Source organism: Dipodomys spectabilis, unplaced genomic scaffold, assembly GCF_019054845.1.
Source record: "Dipodomys spectabilis isolate Male_0828 unplaced genomic scaffold, ASM1905484v1 ptg000095l, whole genome shotgun sequence".
NCBI classification, from domain to species: domain Eukaryota; kingdom Metazoa; phylum Chordata; class Mammalia; order Rodentia; family Heteromyidae; genus Dipodomys; species Dipodomys spectabilis.
The window spans coordinates 34,118,781-34,145,259 of record NW_024870772.1 but is presented as its reverse complement, the minus strand read 5'-3'; the positions used below and the strand labels follow the sequence as shown (position 1 = coordinate 34,145,259).

The following is a 26,479-nucleotide window of genomic DNA, read 5'->3' as shown; positions in this document are numbered from 1 at the left end:
ATTTTTATAAAAGTTTTCACATGGAAAAATTAAAAGGTTGTGGTTTTCAAGTTTAGGAATTGTATAACAACAACAACAAAATCATTATAGCCAACCCTATTTTCCAATTTAAGAATACAACAAATGGGAGATGGCTACTGTTATGTCCATTTTAAACATGAGTTAAACAGAGCAGGTTAAGTAACTTGTCGGCAAGTCAAACCATCATGAAAACGCATCTACAATTTATGTAGAAAGCTGGGCTTTGGATTTGCCTTACATTTAACTTCTTGAGGAAGGGGGACTGCCATACTCTTCACTGGGTGTCATTTTCCTAACTCTGTGTGACAACTCATTCCATTTATTCATTCACACTATAAGAACTATTCTCATTTCTATGGGTGAAGGTAAACTGCCATCTCAGGCAAACTTAAAAAAGATTTTTTTTAAAGGATATAAAAGACTGGGTAATACCAGCAGCCCAGCTCTGTTTTTCTTCCTCTGCTTGTCTCTCCACTGAACACTTTCCACGCAAAGACATCATAGCTGTATTCGACCAGAGAAGTAAAACACTACTAATTCATGGCTGGAAGTGGCAGGATTGGTGGAGACGCAGGATTGGAACAGCAGGGTCTGCTTTGTGCAGCCACACCAAACAAAAGCAGAAAGTGACACCACAAGCAGCGTTCCAAATTACACCGCAATTAGAAACCATTTTCCTTCAGAAAAGTCAGAATGCTTCAGTGGCTGGTGTAATCTAGATCACAGGAGCGCCTACAAAGCTGACAAACAAACCAATAAGCAGACAAAGCCCTGGACCAAGCGGGGCCTTTTCCTGGGCGCTCCCAGGACAAAGCCAGGGCCCAGCAGGCATTGCGGCCTGGCAGTCGGGTGGGGACTACATATTCCGGCATGCAAGGCTCTCACGTCTCTCTCTTGGTTTGAACTATATACCCCGGCATGCAAGGCGGCCACATCTCCCGGGAGGACTACATTTCCCGGCATGCTCTCCACATTACTGGAAGGGGACCTTCCTTATCCGAGGGAGATGAAGGGGGAGTGTCCAAAATGTGGGTTCTGTCTCCATCAGATCAGCCTCCTTTAAGAGTTTAGGGGTCAGACGCCACCTCTCAGTGGCGAATCTTAAAGGTAGCGAATTTCCGAGTTCCTTGTATCCTGCGTCGTTAAAAGAGGAAGGTTCCCGTGCGGGCGGGCGCAGGGCGGGGAGGGTCAGCCAAGCTATTTGAGCCAATGTCGTGGGAGCGGCTGTCCCGCTACCATGGCAACAAGGGCCTGGCGTAGCGAGTTGGGGCGGGGAGAACCATCCACCCATTGGGCAGCATCTTTCGAGAAGGCTCCAGAAGCAGGAAGCGGAAGTGGCACGTGGAGGGGCCAGTGGAGGCGCCGGTGAGTAAATGCCGCAGATTCTGGAAAGTTCTGATCAGTGCACTACATAAGGCAGGAGGATTAGGACCTCCCCTTTCTGAGTCTTTAGCGGAGCGCCGGTACCTGCGCCGGCGTGAGAGCGAGCGGATCCGAGCGAGGCGGTCAGCCCGAGCCGCAGAGCCACCCCGGGGCCGTCCTCTGCTGCCAGCCGCTGCTGTACCCCGCGGAGCCGGCGGCGCCGACAGCCCGGGTGCCCGCGCGCCCGCCCGAGTGCCAGCAGAGCGGCGGGACCCCGCGAGCCGGAGCCGGGCCGGCACCGGAGGCGGCCGCAGAGCCGGGAGCACGCGCAGCCAGACCCCAGCCGGAGGCGGACGGCGAGCCGGCCATGTCGGTGGTGGGCTTGGACGTGGGCTCGCAGAGCTGCTACATCGCGGTGGCGCGGGCCGGGGGCATTGAGACCATCGCCAACGAGTTCAGCGACCGCTGCACCCCGTAAGTGCCGTTCGTGTGTGTGTGTGTGTGTGTGTGTGTGTGTGTGTGTGTGTGTGTGGGCCGGGGGCATTGAGACCATCGCCAACGAGTTCAGCGACCGCTGCACCCCGTAAGTGCCGTTCGTGTGTGTGTGTGTGTGTGTGTGTGTGTGTGTGTGTGTGTGTGTGTGTGTGTGTGTGTGTGTGTTGGGGGAGATAACGAGACTTGGAGATCGTGGCAACCCCCAGACCCGCGGGCTGGCCTCGGAGCACCGCGGCGCGTGGAGGCGGCGCGCCCCACCGCGGGGCAGCCACGGGTGGGAAGGGTTTGTCGAGGGTGGGGGTGGGCACGGGGCAGGGTGGGCACTCGGGCAGGTCTGCTCCGACGATCGGCTGCGGCAGAGCCCGCGACTTGGCAGCAGCAGCCGCTTCCTTCCGCGGCCGCCCCGGTGTCCCCACCCGGCCCTTCGGAGGGAGCTGTGGAGAGCCGCCCCCAGGGTCCCCTCCTTCCGTGCCGATCTTTGCGCACCGGGGAGCCTGGGCTGCTAAGCCCCCTCTCCCGCCCCCTCCACCCCCCCCCCCCCCGCTTTATTTTCCTTCTTCCGCATTGTGAATCTCCAAATGACTGGAAGCTTCTAGAGCCCGGTTGCTGCTCCTTGTGCGGGGAGCTGGCGGACTGTTGTTAGCGACCACAGGAAAGACTTCTAAGAAAAAGGAGTCATTTTCTTACCATCTCTAACGTTGTTGATCATCGTATCCAAAATAATTGAGATGTAGACATCCTCCCCCCTCCCCCCCACCACACACACACTTTTTAATTAACTCATGGTAGGAGCCATTTATGAAGACCTAAGTTTATATTTCTTAATTTTGCAGCTCTAGAGAGACAATAAAAATGCCACTGTTGTGCCACTACTCCTAGAAGGATTTCACTGATGAAATGAAATGTATTTATTCTGCAGCAGGAAGGGGGAAACACTTTACAAAACACCTTCTAGAGTGAGGGTTGTTTTCTGAAGAGAATATGCACAAACATACCTGCATGTGATGAAAACATTTGCTTATTTTTCAAGGAAATTAGGAGTTTTTCAACTGCACAAGATGATAAATGTAAAGTGACCCCAACGGTGAATGAGCCTTACATAATTACCTACGTGGAGATGAGCATTAATGAAAGTGAATAGAAAAATCAGGAAAAAGCAAACATTGACAGCTAGTAATTACTATTCCCTGAGCAACCCACACATATACCTCTTTGCAAATACACCATGATCTGTTCTTTGGTAATGTTAAAAACTAATTAGAGGTTAGTAAGAAAGATGACCATCTTCTAAGCTTTTCCTCCATAGGTGCAGTTAACATCTCTGTTGTCTTTGCTCCAATTAAAGGAAAAGCTGCCCCGGAGAGTAGGCAAAAGATTGTCTTATGTGAAATAGTGACTAGGGTGTGCAACTAAAGCCTGCAGTTTTGGTTCTGAAAGATGTGAGCTGGGGGTAGTATTTGCAAGTTTGAGAGTTGCTTTGGCTCCTAATTCTTATGTGTTCCAATTAAATTTGACTGTCCCACTTGGAAAATAAGTAGACCCATTGTACAATGATTAGTTGATTTGAGCTTAAGATACTATTATTCCCTGTATCTTACAGATAGAGCTTCTGTTTGGCTTTTAGGATGCTGTTTAGCACCTCCTTCCATCTTCTAGTTCCAGAAGAATGTTTCTGTTACAACAGATTTAAATGTCCTCCGTATATTCCCATTTACTCATCTCTTGGACCTGTGTAGGAGTGAAACAAAATTAGACTCGATTTGGATTAGTAATGCACAATTGGATTACTGCTGTAATCTAAATCTTAATCACTACCTCCCCCTCAAAAACTTGCTTGATCTCTCTACTGTTACTATGCATTTCCATTTCCATTGCTCAGAAAGCTGTCTCACAGTTACAAGCCACTTGTCATCTGTCAGTGCAGATTAATGTAACTGATTATTCACTCTTCTCCCTCAGCATTTATATTCCGTTCTGCCATGACTTGTCCTGCATCATTTTTACTTGATTTTCTCTTCTGTGCTGGAGAGAGGCATACTTCAGAGGCATAACTTAGATCCATTTGCTTGAGCTTACCAAAACCTTGAATTCTAAAGAGCAGATGGCATATGAGGACAAGAGTAGATGTGACAGTGACATTTAGCTTAGTACAGAGTTGGTAGCTGAGAGGTAAGTTATACCATATTTTTTGTTAGTCATATTTATAGGGCCAAGTTTAATAATAAATATCCTTTATAAGTATTCAAAGTATTTTCAGAACTGGTGTTCAATATCTCATAATTGGAGACCTGGCAGATTATACCAGTACTTGAGGTATAGGGAAATGCCCCTTGAACCAGGAAGTCTTTTTTTGGAGTGATAGAACTTGCTACCTAGGTTGTAGCTGGAGAGGGGTTAAGTATCTCTGGATGGATACCTGATGAAAGCTGTAGGCTTCCAAACTTGTCCTTTTAAGACATGTTTATAAGAATTTTCCTTTTGCACTTAAAAATGTGTGTATTACTGGTTTTTAACATTTTTGAAACATTTGGCTTATATTTCTTTTAGATCAGTAATCTCATTTGGATCAAAAAACCGAACAATTGGAGTGGCAGCCAAAAACCAGGTATGTTCTCCAGAATTCAGCGAAGGTTTAAAAAGGAAAAATCTCCAGAAACATACCAGCATGTGAAGTATCTAAGCTTAGCTAATTTTGAGTCTTGAAAATGTGAATCAGATACTTATAAACCCTCATGGTATTTTCATTCCTTTTCTCTTTGTCTCCTCAAAAATTGACTTCATTTTTATTCTACCAACTTTTAATTTTTAGCATCTAATTTTTAAAATTTTTTCCTTTTTTTGGGTTGTAGGCCTGAACTCTGGGCCTGGGTGCTATCCCTCAGCTCTTCAGCTCAAGGCTAGCAGCAATCTACCACTTGAGCCACAGCGCCACTTCTGGCTTTTTCTGCTTACGTGGTGCTGTGGTGCTGAGGAATCGAACCCAGGGCCTCATGCATGCAAGCAAGCACTCTACCACTGAGCCACCTTCCCAGCCCTTAATTTTTAAAAATTATATATAAGACTTGGAATATTTCCATGTTCAGTTTCTCATGTTATTCATTTAAAAGTCCTTTTTTAGAAGGAACTTCTAAAAAGGTCTGTGTTCAAAAGCTTTCAGGTTACTTAGTAATTGAAGTGAGCCTAGGATAACTTTTTTTGTCTAGATCAGTGCTGTAAGATTAGAACTAAGAAAGCAAACTTTTTTAAAATGTCATCTGTTTTTAGTGTGTCTACTGTTCATATATAGATCTTATTTATGGCTCACATTATAATACTGTTGAATAGCACTTTTCTCAGTCCTTTGGGGATTGAGAAAAGAACCAACATGAAATGCTTTTAAGAAAGAAAATGGAAGTTCATATAGAAAATACTGTTTAAAAGAAATAAAATTCTAAACCCTGAAATATATCCTAATATTCTTCCGGTAAGGTTAGAAGCAATACGTGACAAGGGAACGGGTAGGAGGACCAAAGAAGAAAAAGAGTTTCACACACTCAAAATGACTAGCTTAGAAAGGAGAGGGGCTTTGAGTGTATCAACAGTCCTAAAAGTGCTTGTGTTGGATATTGATAGCCTAGACCTAAATATCTGTTGTAATTTTGTGGTTATGTTAGAAGAATGACTTGAAGCTCAGAGTTGGTTTGTAGATAGCTAGACAAACTTCATCTCAGATTTTAGAAGTAATGAGAAATAGTTGATTAGTTTGAATTACTGGTACTGACAAGTTGTATTGTTAATCAAATAAGAAATAAATATTAAGCTGTTTAGTTTTAGTGACTTTAGCAGTCATAGCTTTTTTATATATTGTGCCAGTCCTGGAGCTTCAACTGAGGGCTTGGGTGCTGTCCCTGAGCTTTCTCACTTAAGCCACAGCTCCATTTCTGGCTTTTTGGTGGTTAATTGGAGATAAGAATTTCAGGGACATTGCTCTTTGAGCCGGTGAGCCGGCTTTGAACCATGATCCTCAGATCTCACCTTCCTGCATAAGTACAAATCAGATCTGTTTATTGATGGGAAATTGAGGGCCTCCAGGGAAGGTTTCCCTAGGGTTGGTTTTGAATTGTGCGTATGACCCTCTATAAAATTGCTACAAGGTGGTAAAATTTGAGAAAATTTAAAAATCTTAACTTCTCTTGCAGCAAGTCACTCATGCAAACAATACAGTGTCTAACTTTAAGAGATTTCATGGCCGAACATTTAGTGACCCTTTCATTCAAAAGGAAAAGGAAAACTTAAGTTATGATTTGGTTCCAATGAAAAACGGAGGAGTTGGAATAAAGGTAATTGACTTGAGCCAACTGTGGGTTCTAATGGAATACTATTTACTTCATCGCTGAAAAAGACAGCATCTTAATAAATCTTTAACTCAAATTTTCTCCTTTTATTTTTTTGGCAGGTTGGGGGGGACAGTACAGGGTTTTGAATTTAGGGCCTTGGACTTGCCAGGCAAGTGTTCTGCTACTTGAGCCACACTACAGCCCTTTTGCTTTTTAATTACTTTTCAGATAGAGTCTCATTAACTTTTTTTTGGTGAGGGGAGAGTCTTACACTGGCCTTAAACCATAATCCCCCATATGTCTCATATGTAGTTGGGATTACAGGTGTGTACCACCACACCTGGCTAACTGAAATCTCTTAATTGGACTAGTTCCTCTTCTCTCCCAGCTCCTTTTAAGGTATAGTAAATACAGATTATATGTCTCTGAAAGTTATCCAACTAATATATCCTGCTGTAACTTAAATTGTTTTCCAACTTTCTGGCAATTTTAAAATTTAGGTGTTTGATGGTGTTTTTAACATCTAAATGGTATTCTTTACTAAAACAAATATATGTTCCAAGACAGCCCACTTAAAGTTGTTTGCAGAGCAGTAGTGAAATGATAATGAGAAAGCTTCCATTAACTGCTAGAGGCGTTCTGGTCTTGTGATGAACACACAATAATACTTATTCCAGTGGTTACCTTGTAATGGAGATTTACTGCCTTCTATTGTGTTTTGATTGACAAGAGAGAAGTCTGTCCTAGCAAGATTTTGTGGAGGAAATTATGTACTTGTAGTTGAAGTTCCTTTAGCTTAAACTATGTATTTTTAAAAAACTTTTTTCCTCTACTGTAGGTGATGTACTTGGATGAAGAACATCTTTTTAGTGTGGAGCAGATAACTGCCATGTTGTTGACTAAGTTAAAGGAAACTGCCGAGAACAATCTCAAGAAGCCAGTAACAGATTGTGTCATTTCTGTAAGTAGAACTGAGCAATGTAGTGTGCTTTAATCTGTCTTCTTTATATCACTCTGGTAATAGAAAGTATTGCATATGTGTAAGCTCTTTTCTTATCATAGACCAAAATTATATTAAACTGTACTAATAATGTTCCAGAGTTTCAGAGCAATTTGAGTAATATTTTTAGCCAGAAGCGGTTGTAGGTTCTTGACTGGAGGTAAAAACCTCCTGTGGGTCTTTTTTTTAATGTAGATTGACTGGTTGCACCTGTCTGTAATCATACAGCTGGTTTACTTAACCTGTAAGCTTTTCATTGGTGGAGGAATTATACTCTCAGGTAAGAATTAGTGCTTTAGGAGTTTTTTGGTACATTTTTTATTATAAAAATGCTGTACAGAGGGGTTATAGTTACATAAGCAAGGTAATGAGTACATTACCTATTGAGCATTGTTGCCTCCTTTGTTTTTCTCCTACCATCCCTTTACTCTCATCTCTACAACTACCCCCTTCCCAAGTTATAAAGTTAATTTTCATTCAGTAGATGAATGGATCAAGAAAATGTATATAAAAACATATACAATGGAATTCTATGCCTCCATCAGAAAAGAATGCCATCACCCCATTTGTTAGGAAATGGAAAGTCTTGGAAAAAATTATCTTAAGTGAAGTATCCCTTCAATATAACCTTTAAGGAAAAGTTAAAGAGATGTTGTAGTTTGAAAGAGGAGCAGGGACCCAGTTTTGTCCTTGCCTTGTCTCCCTGAAGACTCTACAAATACTTTTTAAAATTTTAAGGTCACTGTACAAAGTTTTCTCTTAGGTACTTTCAAGTTAAGTTATTCTGCAAATGTATTGTTGATAATTCTTTTTTTTGATGAATGTCCTCCTCACTTAACATGTTAGAAGTCTGAATTACCTTACCTAGAAGCCTAAGTTGGTGCCTTCAGAATCATTATCCTTGAGCTTCTTCCTCTTAGGAAAATCAATAGGCTTTTCTAGAAAATCTTTTAAAAATCTTAGTTGACCTGCTGAATTACAAGGTATTCTGTTGTCAGTACCTACACTCAGTAATAAAGAAATGGAGAGGCATATGTAGAAGGAACTCTGTATTACCCATTACATTTTGACCTAGCATTAAAAGTAGTGTCAGTAGAAACTATTTTGTAAATTTTCTTTAAGAATAAGTAATTTTCATTTTTTTAAGTGAATAGCCCTGGTGACTTTTTAAGGTAAGTAAAACTGGGTTATAGTAACAATTAATTTACTACTGTAATTTTGACACAGTGGCTCCAAAAGTAAATTCATTCTGAAAGTTAAGGAACAGGCTGAAACTAAGTCTAAAGTTGTTTCTTTTGGGAGAACTGGGGTAGGCACCTACTTCGTTGAAGAATTGTAAATGTATTAGAAGTGATTCATAAGTACGTGGATGTTGTAGACAAGTAATTCTCTTTATGATTTCTAGGTCCCCTCCTTCTTCACAGATGCTGAGAGGCGATCTGTATTAGATGCAGCTCAGATTGTTGGCCTAAATTGTCTCAGACTTATGAATGACATGACAGCTGGTAAGAAGTGACTGTTATAAAACTATAGAGCTTACACACCGGTTGTTCTTAAACACTTCATACGGAGGTAGAAATACAGCCTTTTAAAAAGTGTGCTAATTTCTGCCAGGGGCTGGCTGGTGTCTCATTCTTATAATCCTAGCTGCTTGGGAAGCTGAGATCTGAGGAACACAATTGTAAGCTAGCCTGGGTGGGAAAGACTGTGAGATTCTTAACTTCAGTTAACCAGAAAAGGTCAGAAGTGGATGTGTGGCTTAATGAGAGCTTGCTAGCCTTGAGCAAAAAAGTTAAGGGACAATACCCAAACCCTGAATTCAGACCCCAGTTCCAACACAAAAAATGAACTCTAATAGAAGTTTGTTAGCTTTGAAAACAAAAATTTCACCTCTGTACGTCCTTCTCTTTAAGAAATGGTATATTGTCAAATGTATAAATATTTTCATTAGCAATCTGTTATTCATATATTTTCTTACTGGGTTTAACTTCATATTTCCTTATAGTGCTCTTATAGTTTAGAAACAGATTTTTCCAAATTCTGTAGTTCTTGAGTATCACAATTACCTTGACTACAAAATTCATTTTGTTTAAAATTTTTCTGAATTATAGTTAGAAGTTGACTATTCATCGAATACTGATTTTAGCCTATACTACTTAACAAGTTAAGTACTATATGTTAAGTACTATGATATAGTGATGAGTAAAGCACTCATTATTCTTGCCTTCTAGAATTCCAGGTAAACAGAAAATTAGGAGAACCTGAGTTCTTAATTCTGAAATGTTTTTTCATTATGTTTCCGTTAGGTTTTTTGGTTTTTGTGGGTGCTTGAACTAAGCCTGGCACTATCCCTTAGCTTTTTTGCTCATGTTTATATATGTTCAGAAATGCTCACAAAAATAGGAGACTCTTTAAGGCTTAGGGTTTTTTATTTTTTTATTTTAATTTTATTTTTTGGTCACTTGTGGGGCTTGAACATAAATATTATGGCTTGGGCACTTTGCTGAGCTTTTTCACTCAAGGCTAGCATTCTACAATCACTTGGAGCCACAGTGCCACTTCCAGATTTTCTTTGATTTTTTTATTTTATTTATTTATTTATTTTTTGGTCCAGTTGTGGGGCCTGGACTCTGAGCCTGGACGCTGTCCCTCAGCTCTTCAGCTCAAGGCTAGCACTCTTCCACTTGAGCCACAGCGCCACTTCCGTTTTTTTTCTTTTTTGCTTATGTGGTGCTGAGGAATTGAACCCAGGGCCTCATGCATGCAAGGCAAGCGCTCTACCACTGAGCCACCTTCCCAGCCCTTTGATTTTATTTTTTGTGATACTGGGCAATTGAACTTGTGTAGCTGGTATTTTATTTACCATTTGAACCATACTTCTATCTCTGCCTCTTTGTTGGTTATTCTGGTATCAGATAGTCTTGGATTTTTTTCTGCCTGTGCTGTTGTCAAACCACCACCCACCAGATCTCAGCCACCCAAGTAGCTAGAATTACAGTTGAGAGCCACCAGTGCCTGACAAGGGCTTAGATCTTTACAAAAAACAAGAGAGGAGGGAAGGGTTCTGCAATTGTTATGTTACAATTTTCATTTTGGGGTGTCATAGCTGGTTGTGTAAATATGTATAATATTTAAGTAAATACTGTATAATGAGCCCTGTAGCATTTGTGACCAGGTAAGTTTTGTCTGTTACATCTCTTAGTATGTTGACAGATGATAGAGCATTGTTCTAAAGTAAAAAAGAAAAGGATAAGTATCACCTTTTTTGCATGTGTAATTGTATGTGACAAATTTCCAAGAAAATGTGATCAATCAAAACAACCTTCTATTTTGTAGTTGCATTGAATTATGGGATTTATAAGCAGGATCTTCCAAGTCCAAATGAGAAGCCTCGGGTAGTGGTCTTCGTGGATATGGGACACTCAGCTTTTCAAGTGTCTGCATGTGCTTTTAACAAGGGAAAACTGAAGGTAAAGTCATATTGGCACTAGGAAGTGTTAGTTGTGACTTAAACCTAGTTAAAGTTAGACTCCTATTATTAATGAAGGGCTGTAGGTAAAGATGCTGACAAGAATTGTTGCTAACACTGATCTATGTGAATTTAGTGTGACTGTCTTAGAATGTTCCTTAGGGTTTTTTTTTTAGGAAAGTAAAAACATTTTAATGTTATCTTCTGTGTTATCATTAAAAGTCAAAATTACTGACTTGGGTTTCATGTTACTGCATTTTAAATAGAAATTGTGTGCCTATTAGGCTTCCATTGTTTGAGTAGCAATAACTAAGAATATAATTACAAATATGATTGGAAAAAGTTTCTGAGTCTCTGTTGTTTTGACTAATTTAGGTTCTGGGAACAGCTTTTGATCCATTTTTAGGAGGAAAGAACTTCGATGAAAAGCTAGTGGAACATTTTTGTGCAGAGTTTAAAACCAAGTACAAGTTGGATGCAAAATCTAAAATCCGAGCACTCCTTCGTCTGTATCAGGAGTGTGAAAAGTTGAAAAAGCTAATGAGTTCTAATAGCACGGACCTGCCACTGAACATAGAATGTTTTATGAATGATAAGGATGTTTCTGGAAAGATGAACAGGTGTGTCTTCATTCTGCAATTTACGTAAATGAAACTTGTCTCTGAAAACAGAGTCAGATGTCAGTTTCAGCCCAGTGTTGTAACTCTTGGATTACATTACATTGTGTGCTGCCTGCCTATGGCTTGAGAGACCACTGCTTATCACAGTTAGAACTTTGGGGCACATCTGTGACTAAGACATAGATAGATAGATAGATAAATTCTGCTGTTTTACTTTGTAGTATTTATTTCTGGGCCAGTAATTGAGTAATAGTTTCATAGGGATATTTTTAAGTGTAATATACAAATAAGCCTGGAAGTAAAGTTCAAATCCTGTATTACAACATGTGGGAGGTAAAATGGTGTCTGAATATGGAAATGATTTTATCTAGTAATACTTACAGAATTGATTTGTCTCACCCAACCCCTTTCTGCACTTTTAAAATATATTTACCAGAAACAAAAGTTGAAGCTATAAAAGTAACTTGCTCATGTGGGATCATGTCTGAGCTGGGAAAAATAGTTCACTGAGTTAAGCCTTAAATTATTTTGAGAAAAATATAATCAGGATACTAGTCATAAGCTGATTCTAATTTATGAAGTGTTTGTCTCATTTGCTTAGGTCACAATTTGAAGAACTCTGTGCTGAACTCCTGCAAAAAATAGAAGCACCCCTTTATTCATTGATGGAACAAACTCAGCTCCAAGTTGAAGATGTGAGTGCTGTTGAAATAGTTGGAGGCGCAACCCGAATTCCAGCTGTGAAAGAAAAAATTGCCAAGTTCTTTGGAAAAGATGTTAGCACCACACTCAATGCTGATGAAGCAGTAGCGAGAGGATGTGCACTTCAGGTACCCTCAGTTCTGCTTGCTCTCTTCTGGTAGATATCCCCTAAACAGCTTCTACTTTGTCATACTGGTGGTGGCTGTCACTTGCTAATTGGATTACAAAGGAGGTTACTCAAACAGTCTGGGAAGGGAGAAGGAAATCTTGAAGACAATAAATAGAAGATTAAGACTATTAAGCTTAAGTTCCTGAAACTGGTATTACATTAGGCATGATTCTGAGATCATAGAAAACCCAACCATAAAGCACTAATGAGCTCTGGTGGTAGTAGTTACCATGCAGTATGAAAGAGTGAACTAGGGTGGTACTAGAGTGATGGAATTGATTTGAAGAAAAGGAGTTATGAGCCAGGCACCAGTGGCTCATGCCTGTAATCCTAGCTACTCAGGAGGCTGAGATCCGAGGATCTCAGTTCAAAGCCTGATCAGGCAAGAAAGTCTGTGAGACTCCTATCTCCAATTAACAATTAGAAAACCAAAAGTAGTACTGTGGTTAAGTGGTATAACACTCACTTAGAGCTGAAGAGCTGAGGGACAATGCCCAGGCCTAGAGTTCAAACACCATACCAAAAAAACAAGAAAGAAAAGAAAGTAAAGGATTATGAATGTTAACAAATGGCTTTAAAAAGTAAATCCTCCTTCCAGGCCCAAGTTCATGGCCACACTGCTCATCAGACAAGGTTATCCTAGAAGCATAAAGTTAGTTTGGTGAAGTAAAAGCACCAACTCTGGAAGCTGTAGAAAGTTTAGTGTATATTGGAGAAAATAGTTGATTATGACATTTTCATTAAGTATGTAATGTTCTTTGTATTTTATCTTCCTTATTACATTTATATCCCTCCTTTCGTCCCCTTCCTATTTTCTAGTAGTTCTTTTGTGGAGTTTTAAATTATTTTTCCTTCATAAGGGAATATATGTCCTTAAAAATCCTTTAAATTCCACATAATGTTGAGTTTATCATTTCTTCAAAAATAGAACTAATTTTGGCCTTTGTTTTGAATACCACTCATCAAATGACTTGACATATTCCTTTCTTGATAAATCTATTCAGTTCCTGATCAATTTAGTGGTTTTTATATTCCCAATCTAAATATGAACTTTCTCCTTTGTCTGTAGTATGATGCCTGACCCAATTTTGAATTTTCCAGTGGTTTTGACTCAAATTGGAAATAAAACCTTGGGCTTTACCCTTTTAGGTTCAACATTTGAAGAGAGATAAAGACAGAAGTGTTTGTGGATGTCTGTCTGTCTGTCTATCTATCTATCTAGTACACATACATGCATGTCTGAAACTTTATGTTGACTAAAAATCATTGTCATAAGATTATGTTATTTATGTGGCTAGTGATTGGAATAGTATTTAGGCAGCAGATATTTTTGTTGGTGTTGTCAGGGGGCTTGAACTCAGGGCACTGCCCCTGAACTTTTCAGCTCAAGGCTAGTACTTTATGACTTGGAGCCTCAGCACCACTACCAGTTTTCTGGTGGTTACTTGAAGATAAGAGTCCCACAGACTTTCCTGCCTGGTCTGGCTTCAAACCATGATCCTCAGATTTCAGCCTCCTGAGTAGCTTGGATTAACAGGCATGATTGGATTAACAGGCATGAGCTATTAGCACTTGGCTTACCAGATTCTTTATATTTGAGATGACATATGTTATAAGCAGTTTTTAAAATTTTAGTTTAAGGGGCTGGGAAGGTGGCTCAGTGGTAGAGCGCTTGCCTTGCAAGCCTGAGGCCCTGGGTTCGATTCCTCAGCACCATATAAGCAAAAAGAAAAGCCGGAAGTGGCGCTGTGGCTCAAGTGGTAGAGCGCTAGCCTTGAGCTGAAGAGCTGAAGGACAGCACCCAGGACCAGAGTTCAGGCCCCACAACCGGACCCAAAAAAAAAAAAAAAATTTTAGTTTAAGTCTGTCCCCTCATTAGAATTTATTTATGATATACAACAAGTAGAAATTAGTTAAGTGCTTATGCTAATCTTTATAATATATGTATTTTTTTAAGTGTGCAATTCTTTCTCCGGCATTCAAAGTTAGAGAATTTTCTGTCACGGATGCAGTTCCTTTTCCAATATCTCTGGTCTGGAACCATGATTCAGAAGACACAGAAGGGTATGTAGCAGAAAATTACTTGTCTTTACTATTAAAATCAGTTTTTATGGTAAAACGCTTCCTGAGTTTTTCAGCTACCAAACCTATCATATATTTTAAATGTGGAGATGGAATTGATAATTTTTTTAGAATGTTCCTTTTCTGTTTGTTTGGTATTGAAAGATTAAGTACTTGATCTATATTGAATGTCTTTTCTTCTCTAGTTGTCATGAAGTATTTAGTCGAAACCATGCTGCTCCTTTCTCCAAAGTTCTCACCTTCTTTAGAAGGGGGCCATTTGAGCTTGAAGCTTTCTATTCTGATCCTCAAGGAGTTCCATATCCAGAAGCAAAAATAGGTAAGAAATTATTAGTTAAGTATATTTTGGGTTTTGAATTAAGGACTTACCATTCATTGTAGAAACTCAGAATTGTTTTCTTGGCAATGCTGAGTAGAATCTAATTTACTATGTGTTTGTAACAATGGTGACATAGAAATCTCTTTATTCATTTTATTAATTATTACTTTGGTCTCTATAGATGAAGGGATCTGCAAACTTTGCTGTTAATTCTAAGTAATGTGTTTAAGATCACTTCCTTTCCTGTTTTTTTTGTTGTTGCTGTGTGCTGCCTACTCTGGGCTTTCACTTGGGGCCTTGCACATTCTCCTTGAACTTTTAGCTTGAAGCTAGTGCTCTAACACTTGAGTTGCAGCACCACATCTGTGTTTTTGTGATTTATTGGAGATGAATTTCAAGGACTCTCCTGCCTAGTCTTGTTTCAAAACTCAATCCTCAGATCTCAGCCTCCTGATTAGCTGTAATTACAGGAGTGAGCCTGGCCTGACTACTTTTAATGTTCACCTTTCTTTAGATGTTATTTAAAACCTGACTCAAACCACCGTGAAAATGCTTCACAGGTCAACCTTTGTATTGTACCTTTTCCTTAAGGAACAACTTGGACATTTTGATAACATTTTCCATCCACTTCAGCTAAGAGTAATTCTCTCTCTGTCTCTCTGTCTCTCTCTCAGCCCTCTCCCCAGACTAGATTTGCCAGTATTGCCTTTTTTTCTTTTCTCATTTTCTTTCTCTTCTTGTTTCTTTCTTTTCTTTTCCTTCTTTAACATTTATCATGAAGTTAATGTAAGAAAGTAGTCAGAAATTTCTGAATGAAAAATTGTAAGGTTTTGGTAGGTTGAGTTCTATATAGTAGTTCTCGTGTATAAAATAACCATTAGTATTACTTCCTGAAGTAGTGGTTTTGAGAAATGATCAAGATCTAGTCCAAGATCAAGATCTTTAGTTTTGAGAGGTGATCAAGATCTAGTCCCAAGATCAAGATCTTTAATTGACCTGGTAAATAAAATCTGTAACTTGGTGTGTGTTTATGTAGACAGCATCTTAAATACAAGGCTGTTAAATATCATAATACTTTGCACATAATAAATTTATGTTACTTTTGTTTAGTGGTGGAGGTCACTAACTCAACTCTTGTTTCTATGGTAAGTCATCAGTATAAAGAGTGTGGAAGCATAGGTGGCCTAAATAACATGTAGAACATCACACAGTCAGGATTCAAGTATTACTATTTGCAGTATTATTTAGTGACACTGTGGAACTGTTCTGTTGCCAATAATAGTGTCAGGCATTGATAAAATTTTAACTTTTCTATTTAAAACATGATTGAAAACACTTTGGTTATTCAGTCAGAAGAATAGTATTCCCTGAAAGACGGTATAGGATTAAACTTCAACATTTGATGAATATCAAATACTTAAGACTTGCTAACAGATTTCCACATCAAGTATGTGCTCATCCATCTGGAGAAATGATAGGAAGAGGCAGAGATTGCTTTCTATTGGATATTATGTACAGTTCTGTCTAATGCATAGTAGTCACAAAAGTACTTTGGTTTTTGAAGGCTTTTACAACATACTGACTAAAGCTAGTGAACTGTAAATTTAGTGCATATTTGTAAGTTTACTCTGTAAGAATTATATTTATGGTGTCCACTAATAGAAATGGGAAGATTTTGCAGTACTAGCAAGCTTTTTTAACATTTATATGTTTCTTATTTGTTGTCCTTATAGACATTTGGAATCAAATCTAAAATTGCCAGTTTTGTTTTGTTCCAGGCCGCTTCATAGTGCAGAATGTTTCTGCACAAAAAGATGGAGAAAAGTCTAAAGTCAAAGTCAAAGTGCGAGTCAACACCCATGGCATTTTCACCATCTCCACAGCATCCATGGTGGAGAAAGTCCCAGCAGAGGACAGTGAAGTGTCTTCTGTTGATGCAGATATGGAGGGTTCAAGTCAGAGGCCACCAGAAAACCCAGACACTGATGTAAGTTAGGGGATAAATCTTTGTATTAATACATAGAATTGACTTAATTCTCAGCCAGAGGAAATGGGGTATGGAGTGGTTAAAATATTTTTCTTTATAGGTTATTTTTGTCAGTTTTATGTGGTGGTAATAATACTTTCCAGTTAATAACAGTATACAGGAGTTTAATGTATTGTGATTAAGTTGTGTGTAACTGAATTTAACTGATACGGCTTAATTAGAGTAGGTAAAAAGTTTTTGCTCTTTTGGGCGAAAGATTAGAACTACTTGGTGATTTATTAAGCCTGATTAATTTTGTGAATTGTATGTCCTAATTACAACTACAGGTTATTTCTGGGGTATAATCACATGTAGCTTAAGTGAAGAGATAGGCAGTTCAGTGTTTCAGTTAAGGTGAGTGTAGTGTTACTGTTAAAAACACTGAAGCCCATTACCATTCTGACCCTTGGTTTTATTTTCATCTAGAAACTTCACAGCAATGATTTAAATGGCTAGCATTACATACTTCTTAGTGTCTCTTGGATATCAGTAATGCCTTCTCAGTCTACTTTTTTGAAGCTTATAAAGAAAAATATAAAAAGACAGGAATAGACAAAGAGTTGTTGGTTAACAAGATTTTTAAACTTCTCCCAAGGATAGGAAAAGATTATGGCAAGTGCTGATTTATTGGGGCTGTGGGCTACTAAGGAAAGATTAAGGAAACCATTAGATAAGGTTTACTTTCTTTCCCTTTTGTTTTTGGCAGTATTGGGCTTTGAACCCAGGGCTTTCACGCTTGTTAGGCAGGCATTCTACCTCTTGAGCCACACCTCCAGCCCTCTTGCTCTGGTTATTTTTGAGATAGGTTCTTGCTTTTTGGCTTTGGCTGGACTAGATTATGATCTTCCTATTTATACTTCCCACAATAGCTGGGGTAACAGATATGCACTACCATACCCACCTTTTTTTTGTTGAGATGGGTCTTGTAAACTTTTTTGCCCTAAGTTGGCCTGGAGCTACTCTCCTCCTTATCTTAGCGTCTCCCATAACTGGTATAACAGGACTGTGCCACAGTGCCTAGCTATTGGATGAGTTAGGGTCTTACGAGCTGGAAAACAAATTGGATGTTCCAGATCTCTGCCTCTCCAGTAATCTTCCAAATTGAGTGTACTATCTTTGATGCCTTATAACTTTAAATTTATAAAAGTAGCTAGGATGATATGAGCTACTGACACCAGGCTGCTCTCCTTTTCTTAACTTCATTTTCCATCAGTATCGTTAACATGTACCATTTGTTCTTTATCCTGAAATCTTTTAAGTTATAAATAGCTGAATCACAAAATGAAAATGGGCAGAGAGCTGCTCAGATATCTATAACTAGAGTGATAAACTCCAGAGCATCTGGAAGTTGGCCATTTTTGGTAACTGTTCAGTAAATCATTATGGAGATGGTTGATAGGCATGATGACTGCTAGGGAAAACTAGGGTTTGGATACTTGGTTCCTTTCTGGGATAGTAATCTATTCCTGTGCTTTCAATGTCTGCCCAAGGGTTGGGAAAGTTTCTTAAGGGGAGAATCCTGATTGTCACATCAATCACATACCTACTTGTGTCACTTAACCACATTAACTGCTCTCCTTCACAGGATTTCTTACAGGTTTAAGAGAGTCTAGGGGTTTTCAAGTGTTTTACATTCATTTTGTTTTTAATCAAGTATCTTTCTTGCCCACCTACTAAGATTTCAGAAACTTAGTACTGTCTTTGGTGCCCTATAACTTTTTAAATTCATAAGAGTACACCTGCTTTCTACATCCTTTGTGCCTGGGCTTTCATTTCAGAAAAATATCCAGCAAGACAACAGTGAAGCTGGAACTCAGCCCCAGGTACAAACTGATGGTCAACAAACCTCACAGTCTCCCCCTTCATCTGAACTTCCCTCAGAAGAAAACAAAATCCCAGATGCTGACAAAGTGAGTGCCTCTTCCAGTTCATTCCATTGGACAATGTTACAACGTATTATCATTAGTGGTATTAAATCTATAGACTCAAGAGCAAGCTCCAAGTGATTTTATCCTATGTAGAATTTTTTGTTGTTCATTTTCTATGTGTTGCTCAACTAAAACCAGTTAGAAATACTGAAGCTCAACCAAAGGAAATTGAATACCTTGCTCTTGACCTGAAAGTGCCTCTTGATTAAATGCCATATGAGTAACAAGAGCCTAATGCAAAAGCATTTGTTGTCTTCTAAAGGGCAGAGATACCTGCTAATGCCAGAGGCAGAAATAGACATGCCCTGGTACCACTTGAATTAATTAGATGATAAATACATGGGCTATAGGAGTTCAGTAAGCTTTTTCTCCTTTAAAGTCACCCGTCATATTTAGGTCAATTAATTATGATAACCAGATGGTGTTTCAAAATAATTGTTTCTTTGCCTTGTCCCATAACAGATATTAGAAGCTAACTAAAACTGTGGTATTGTATCTTTTGACAAATACAATTCTAACTAGATCTTTAAAGCTCATGGCCAGATGGATATTGAGAGCTTCCCATTGTCCATTGTTCCTGCAGATCACTCTGTATTTCATAAATGTTCTGTCTCTTAAAGTTGCATGCAGATTACTAACCTGCCTTTGAGCTTTGGTTTTCACTCTCATCTGAAGATAGGGTTCGTTACCATAAAGCATATTACAGAGTTGTTGATGAGAGTCAAGGTGAATTTTACATTACATAAGACTTGCAGGTTTTCATTTGCCTGTGTCTTGTTGAATTGTATGGAGACTCAATATGAGCTGTGGGTCCTGATTGATTTCTTAGCTATCTCTTCGCTTTCTCCTTCTAATGGGAATTATGTGATTATGGTAGTAGTTATTTGGAAAAATAGGTACTTCATTTCCGTATTAACCCCCTTATAAGTTTAGGGTTATCAGTCTTGGCTGACAGTCCCCATAACTGTCTTAAAACTTGACACTGGGTAGAAACTCATGTTCACAGTTACAGATAGAACCACTAGGCTCAGCTCTTTAACTCTACATGTTCTCTTTTGGAGGGTTTTCTCATCCATGTCAAAATACCATTTTGTGGCATATTGGTTTAATTTTGTGCTGCTTTGTCAGAATGCATATCATCATCCTTTTTTTAATTAGTTTTTAATTATCTTTAGATAGTTGTACAGAAGTGTTTCAGTTCATCATGTCAGTTTATGAGTACAATGTATTTTGATCAGTATCACCCCTTCCATTGTTCTCCCTGTCCATCATTCTTTTTGTTCAAGTATCTGTTGCACTCGTGTCTTGCTAAGTGTCATCTGATACATTTTTCTTTCCTGTGGATCATGCCTTCAGAGCATGCATACTCCATTGCATGATTCTTACACAGTACTTAGAAAAGAGGAAGGAGACCATAAGAGACTACAACTACAGGCTAACTGATCTCCAGTGATACAGCATGTAGCACTTAAGATACTTGAGTTGTGATTCCTTATTAAAGCAGAAATGCAAGTTTGGGAAGCACAGTCCAGTGTGTAATTTAAGTCAAATTGTTGAACTTCTGTAGTCTGCTTCTTCAATAGTGTCTAGAATTGTTATATCCTTTATAACTCAAATTGCCCATAGCAGTGATGGTTGTGCTTCACAGGCTAATCTCATACCATTTTGACATCATAGTCAGAATACATGTTATTATGCACCTTGTCATTACCATCTAATCTGTCTTATAGCTCAGTCTCCTCAATTGTGTTGTCATTTGTGCTAGGAAATGTGCCAGGAACTTGAAGAAGGGGAAATACAGAAAAGGCTTAGAAAATTCAAGGCTGTAGGAGATCCTTCTTGAGCCCTGTATTTACATATTTTGAAAAGCCTACAGTACATTTTGAATATCCTTCATTCATCAAACTTGGGTCCAGAAATGTTTTGACTTGGTATTTTTAATTGGAGTATTTGCATAAACATCATAAAACAAATTGGGAATGGGAAGCAAGTCTAAACAATAAATCATTTGTTTCCTTATGGGTATACTTTATATGCATAGCCTGTAGGTAATCTTAAACTATTTATAATGTGTTGTTTGTATTTTAACTGTGACCTATCCCATGAACTCAGCTGTGGAATTTTCCACTTGTCGTGTAGGCATTGTATATTTCAGATTATAGAGTATTTTAAGTTTTCAGATTACTACCTTAAGAAAGATGATATCTATTGCCTTTTTTGGAGACAGGGTTTTATGTAGTGTATGCTGGCCAATATAGTCCAGTCTGACCTTGAACTCAGTCCTTCTAAGTGCTAGGTATAAGCATCTGCTACCAGGTCCAGCCATCTTTTATTTCTTTCCAATTTGCAAAAGTTACTTATGAGAAATGTCAAGACCTAAAGGCAGGTGGTAGAAATGCTGTATTTGTTCACACAAATATTCAGTCTCCCAAGTTTAATAGGAATTTTTTAACATTTACTGTGGGGCTAATTGAAACCAAAGTATGTGTTATACAGAAATATATAAACACACACATACATACATACATATATATGTATATATAATATATGTATGTATGTATGTATGTTAAGAATTGAGTAAATCCTAACAGCTTTAGTGTTGGTTGAAGTTTTGTTAAGTTTATTTTCAGATTCTAGGATAAAGGTATGGAATTTGGAATTTTGACTTGGTATTCACAAAGATGCTTAGTAGAATTAGAAAGTAAAGGCTTATGAAGAAAAGCATAAGCAGAAAAGATATTAGGTCTAGTAGAAAAGAAAAGAAGAGAAAAATATGCTGGTGAATTGATAAGGGAAGATAGGACATATTGAGGTTTAATTGCAGCCCTAATTTAAAATGGAGAGTGGGGAAGTAGGAGATCTTAGGTGGTTTTACATCAGTTTAGGGATTTACTTTTGTCTTACATCATCAGTAAGTAATTATAGATACTTTTTTTCTCATGGATTTCCCAAGGCAAATGAAAAGAAAGTTGACCAGCCTCCAGAAGCTAAAAAACCCAAAATAAAGGTGGTGAATGTTGAGTTACCCATTGAAGCCAACTTGGTCTGGCAGTTAGGGAAAGACCTGCTTAACATGTATATTGAGACAGAGGTAAGTATTTTAAGTATTTTTGTTTTGGAGTATATTTAATTCTGACATATTTCTAATATATAAAGTGACTATAATTCTTCATATCCTAATAAGTTTTACCAGTTTTTGCATGTCTGAGAAATCTGTGCTGTAGATTGTTCTGCTTGGTATAAAATAACCTAAGTTCTTCTAAAGAAATTGTGATGGTATGCCTAAGCAGAGCACAATGGAATCTAGGCAACTCAAACTATTCCTATGAAAAGCTGAGTACTTGTTACCCATGTCTATAGATAGTCCTAGCTTCTCACAAGGCTGAGGTTTGAGAATTAAGGATCAAAACCAACCTAGGCAGACAAATTTTTGAGATTCTTACCTCTAGTTAACCAGCAAAAGCCAGAAGCAGAGGAATGGCTCAAGTGGTTAGAGCACTAGCACTGAACAAGAATGTGAAGCCCTGAGTTAAAAGCCCTAGTACCAGCACACAAAAAAATTCCTATTAAGTTGTACTTTTTTTTTAGTTTGTAGAAAAATAGATGAAGTAATTGAGATTCTTTTTTTTTTTTTTTCCCTGCTACTGGGGGTTGAACTCAGGCCAGGGCTTCATGCTTGCTCACTTTGCTGGCAGAAGAGTGTAAGACTTCATTTCCCATCATGAATATCCCAGTCTTAGCCTCCCAAGTATCTAGGATTATACACCTGTGTATTTATTGAAGGAACAACTGTATAAATAAAGTCTTATGAAATAGAAATGAAAACTTAACACTAATTTTTTATGTGATCATTTTTTTTTAACATTCATGTCTAGTGGAAATTGAGTTTGCTTTAGGAAGTAATGTTTACTGTGTCCTAACAGGGGAAGATGATAATGCAGGATAAATTGGAAAAAGAGAGAAATGATGCTAAAAACGCAGTGGAGGAATATGTGTATGAGTTCAGGGACAAGCTGTGTGGACCATATGAAAAATTTATATGTGAGCAGGTATGACTTAAAGGTTTCTTCTTATTTGGAATCTCATAAATGTTTAACAAAATTTGACATGTATGCTTTTTCTAGATTATTTAACTTGAGGTTTTTGAACACATAATAGTTGGGAAGTAGATTTTGTATAAACAAAGCCAAGAAAGAGGTTAGAGTTCATTTAAACTCAGGAGTTGTGCTAGTTCTGAGATTCTTGGCTGTCTAACCCCTGCCCCTGATGCGTGGTGTTCAGTGAGGGATTGTCAATTTGAGTATGTGCCCTTTTGGTGTAACTGAGATGTACATAAGAGTGGAACATTAGCTCTAAATCCATAACCAAAACATTTCAATATTGTGATTATTCAGAATTGGATTTCTAAGATAAAATATTCTAAGTCAGGAGCAGTATAACTACAAACATTGAAATGTTTCCCTGTTAACAAGACAGGGAAGCCACAGACAACTAGCCAGTCCCTTGTGTAAAAGATTATATAGAACAAATTAGGAGAATGTTAGAATTATCAGTGAAGAAAATCCAGCTTGATCAGTGCCTTCCTAGGACAAGATTAGCTATTTTGTTGCAGCTTCTTTGTTTTGTTATAATAACTATTGATGAAAGATTGCCACTAATCTTGTCCTGTTTGGTGTGTAGGAACACCAGAACTTCTTGAAGCTCCTCACAGAGACTGAAGACTGGCTCTATGAAGAAGGAGAGGACCAGGCTAAACAGGCATATGTTGACAAATTGGAAGAGTTAATGGTAGGCTTTTCTCTTCCTAGAGAGTGGTACGGTATTTTTAAATTGTAGACTTTTAAAACATAACTGTAACAATTTACTACATTTGATTTTAGAAAATTGGCACTCCTGTTAAAGTCCGATTTCAAGAAGCTGAGGAACGGCCCAAAATGTTGGAAGAACTGGGACAGAGGCTGCAGCACTATGCCAAGATAGCAGCTGACTTCAGAAGCAAGGTAGTTGTGTGCACAGTGAGGAATCAGCTTAGATTTTAATAGCCAGCATTTTGGTTCAGAAGTTTTTTATTTTGAATAAATTTTTTTTTTTTTTTTGGTTGTGGGGCTTGAACTCTGGGCCTGGCTCCTGTCTCTCAGTTCTTCAGGTCAAGGTGAGCACTCTACCACTTGAACCACAGCGCCACTTCTAGTTTTCTGGTGGTTAATTAGAAATAAGAGTCTCATGGACTTTCCTTCCCAGGCTGGCTTTGAACTGTAGTCCTCAGTTCTCATCCTCCTGAGTACAGAATTATAGGTGTAAGCCACTGGTGCCCAGCTTTGTGAATAGAAATTCTTAAGGAAGTTTTAGTATTTGATACCAGAGGTACACTTAAACTTTATGGAAAGTTGGGTGAACTAGTAAACCTAGGTATTCTTTTTTTTTTTTTTCTGTTTAGGATGAGAAATACAACCATATTGATGAATCTGAAATGAAAAAGGTTGAAAAGTCTGTCAATGAAGTGATGGAGTGGATGAATAATGTCATGAATGCTCAGGCTAAAAAGAGTCTTGATCAGGATCCAGTTGTACGTATTCATGAAATAAAAGCAAAAATCAAGGTGAGTGATACTTTTGACTACTGTATTCTCTCTCATGAGCTCAACTGAAAATTATTCGAGCCTGCTTTGTAGGTAGCTATTTTCCCCATAAATCTTACCTCATCCTTATTAAAACTTAACCTGCTTATTCATTTATTAAGACTGACTGTCTTCATTCATTATTACTATATATTACGAAATACAGAAGGCCTCCCTTGTAAGTTTAGATACCTATTTATTCAGTTCAGCAGTATGTTTGTTCAGCTCATTAGTTGTTCTAGGGAATACATACTTTATATAAAAACCAAAGCCCCTGCCCCTGGGAACTCACATTCTCATGGAGGGGAGTCCAGCCACACAAACAAGTGTGTGGGACCTGTATCTGATGGGGAAAAAATTCACATAGGGTAAAGGTTTAGAGTGCCTAGGTGGTTATTTTTACTGGGAAAGGCTTTGCTGCACATATGAGAAGAAAATAAGGCTGGGCTTTTTGTCTGGGATAATATTCAGCATAGTGAATAGAGACCAAGGGAAAGCAGAGCTTTTTAGCTACTTTTTTTGTTTGTTTGTTGGTTGTGGGGCTTGAACTCTGGGCCTGGCGCTGTCCCTCAGCTCTTCAGTTCAAGGCAAGCGCTCTACCACTTGAGCTACAGGACCACGTCTGGTTTTCTGGTGGTTTATTGGAGATAGGAGTCTCACGGTCTTTCCTGGCCGGGCTGGCTTTGAACCGTGATCCTCAGATCTCAGCCTCCTGAGTAGCTAGGATTACAAGTGTGAGCCACCAGTGCCTGGCTCTTACTTTTCTTTTAATCAGGCTTCAGGCTATGGTTTGGGGCAATGAGGAAATGGAATTTTTTCATTGATGTATGAAGGGAGTTAGTAGAAAAACAGTCAGATGTGAGGAAGTAGTTGGAAATGAACTGATGGGTCTGAGTTAATCTGTTTTCTTAGGAATTGAACAATACTTGTGAACCTGTTGTCACACAACCCAAACCAAAAATTGAATCACCTAAATTGGAAAGAACTCCAAATGGCCCAAATGTGGACAAAAAGGATGACGATTTAGAAGGCAAAAATAATTTTGGTGCTGAACCTCCACACCAGAATGGCGAATGTTACCCCAATGAGAAGAGCTCTGTTAATATGGACTTGGACTAGAAGACATTAAGTTGGCTTACTCCTTCAATCAATGAAATATTTTTGCCATAGTATGTGATTCTACATAACAGACTGAGACTATTTATATTTTCTTTTTTAAGGATGTCTAGAAATTTTGTGTACTATATGGAAACTGAACAAAGCTTAAGTCTGTAGTCTTTGTGATAAAAAGGGAAGATTGCCTTGGTAACTTTCAGATTCCTGTGGAATTGTGAATCCATACTGAGCTTCTGTGCAGTATCACCATTTGCATCACTGAGGATGAATTAATTCACTTTTGTTTTTGGAAACAAACTATACTGCTTGTTCAAGAAGGTTGTGGTTAAAATCTTTTAAACATTTGTTCTTGCCAAGGTAGTTTTCTTGCATTTTGCTCTCCATTTCAGCATGTATGTGGGTGAGGATGTTTATCAACAATGCTAAGTCTGGTTTCAAAAGGGCTTTCAAAAATTAATTCTGTCCAATAGAATGATTTTGCTTTCATATTAAAATTTCAGTGAGTGAAACAGCTAGTGAAACTGTTAGCATGCAGACAAAACTAAAATGATCTCATTATACCATATGCACATTTGTCATGTAAAGATGTGACATGGAATAAACGGTGATCCTGTTGTAACTGATTGTGTGAACTTCATGAGCTTTAAAATAAAGTTCATCCTATGGTGTCATTTCTAAACTGTTGGTTTCACATTGATTTAAAGATGGGACTGGGGAAGAGGAATCAATTATTGTAGCAGAAATGAAGTTACTTATGAAAATCGCTTTTCTAAATGAAAGCCATTTTTTCCTGAAAAATGGTTGAATAGCCTTACTGCATTTCAAACTATTTTCAATACAAAGTAGATATAACTTAAAATATCAAGAAAAAATTAGTGTCTCCCTGCATTGCTTATCTTTGTAGTCTTTTCTGTAATGGTGGGTATATTTGTGTGGGTCTTACTACATTGGCTGTTTTAAGTCCTATGCCAGGGAAATTATCAGGAAATACAGTCCACTATTATAACCTCATAGGTGGGGTAAATTCTATGATAAGGGAATGCTTCAAAATACCTTAGTTGATCACACCACTGATGGATAGATTTTTCCGGTTTTTCTTTTTCTTTGTTTTTGTTGGTTGTGGGGTTTGAACTCAGCTTGGGCACTGTCCCTGTGCTCTTCAGCTCAAGACGAGCACTCTACCACTTGAGCCACAGCGCCACTTCCAGTTTTCTAGTGGTTTATTGGCAATAAAAGA

The 26,479-nt window shown here is 38.5% G+C and overlaps 1 protein-coding gene across 3 annotated transcripts; it reads left to right on the top strand.

Moving 5' to 3' along the window:
* The first annotated feature begins 1,258 nt into the window (after positions 1-1,258).
* Positions 1,259-25,923, top strand: Hsph1 (heat shock protein family H (Hsp110) member 1). 3 transcript variants are annotated; one of them, XM_042685393.1, is made up of 18 exons: positions 1,259-1,386; positions 4,426-4,483; positions 6,057-6,197; positions 7,033-7,155; positions 8,600-8,699; positions 10,531-10,664; positions 11,039-11,283; positions 11,885-12,113; positions 14,112-14,218; positions 14,422-14,555; positions 16,334-16,542; positions 18,360-18,491; positions 21,463-21,600; positions 22,433-22,558; positions 23,190-23,297; positions 23,390-23,509; positions 23,947-24,108; positions 25,039-25,923. In XM_042685393.1, the coding sequence occupies exons 1-18, from the start codon at positions 1,259-1,261 to the stop codon at positions 25,243-25,245; spliced, it is 2,601 nt and encodes an 866-aa protein (XP_042541327.1). In that variant the 3' UTR covers positions 25,246-25,923. The 3 variants fall into 3 exon arrangements, with proteins under 3 accessions (XP_042541327.1, XP_042541326.1, XP_042541325.1); XM_042685392.1 differs by lacking the exon at positions 1,259-1,386 and adding an exon at positions 1,539-1,857; XM_042685391.1 differs by lacking the exons at positions 1,259-1,386; positions 18,360-18,491 and adding an exon at positions 1,670-1,857.
* Positions 25,924-26,479: the final 556 nt, after the last annotated feature.

Bases quoted from the DNA above. Each gene is read 5' to 3' on its own strand.
- Hsph1 (XM_042685393.1), top strand. From the start codon at position 1,259: ATGGCAACAAGGGCCTGGCGTAGCGAGTTGGGGCGGGGAGAACCATCC. The intron at 14,219-14,421 runs GTATGTAGCAGA...TTTCTTCTCTAG, and splicing joins GATTCAGAAGACACAGAAGG to TTGTCATGAAGTATTTAGTC. The intron at 24,109-25,038 runs GTGAGTGATACT...CTGTTTTCTTAG, and splicing joins AAATAAAAGCAAAAATCAAG to GAATTGAACAATACTTGTGA.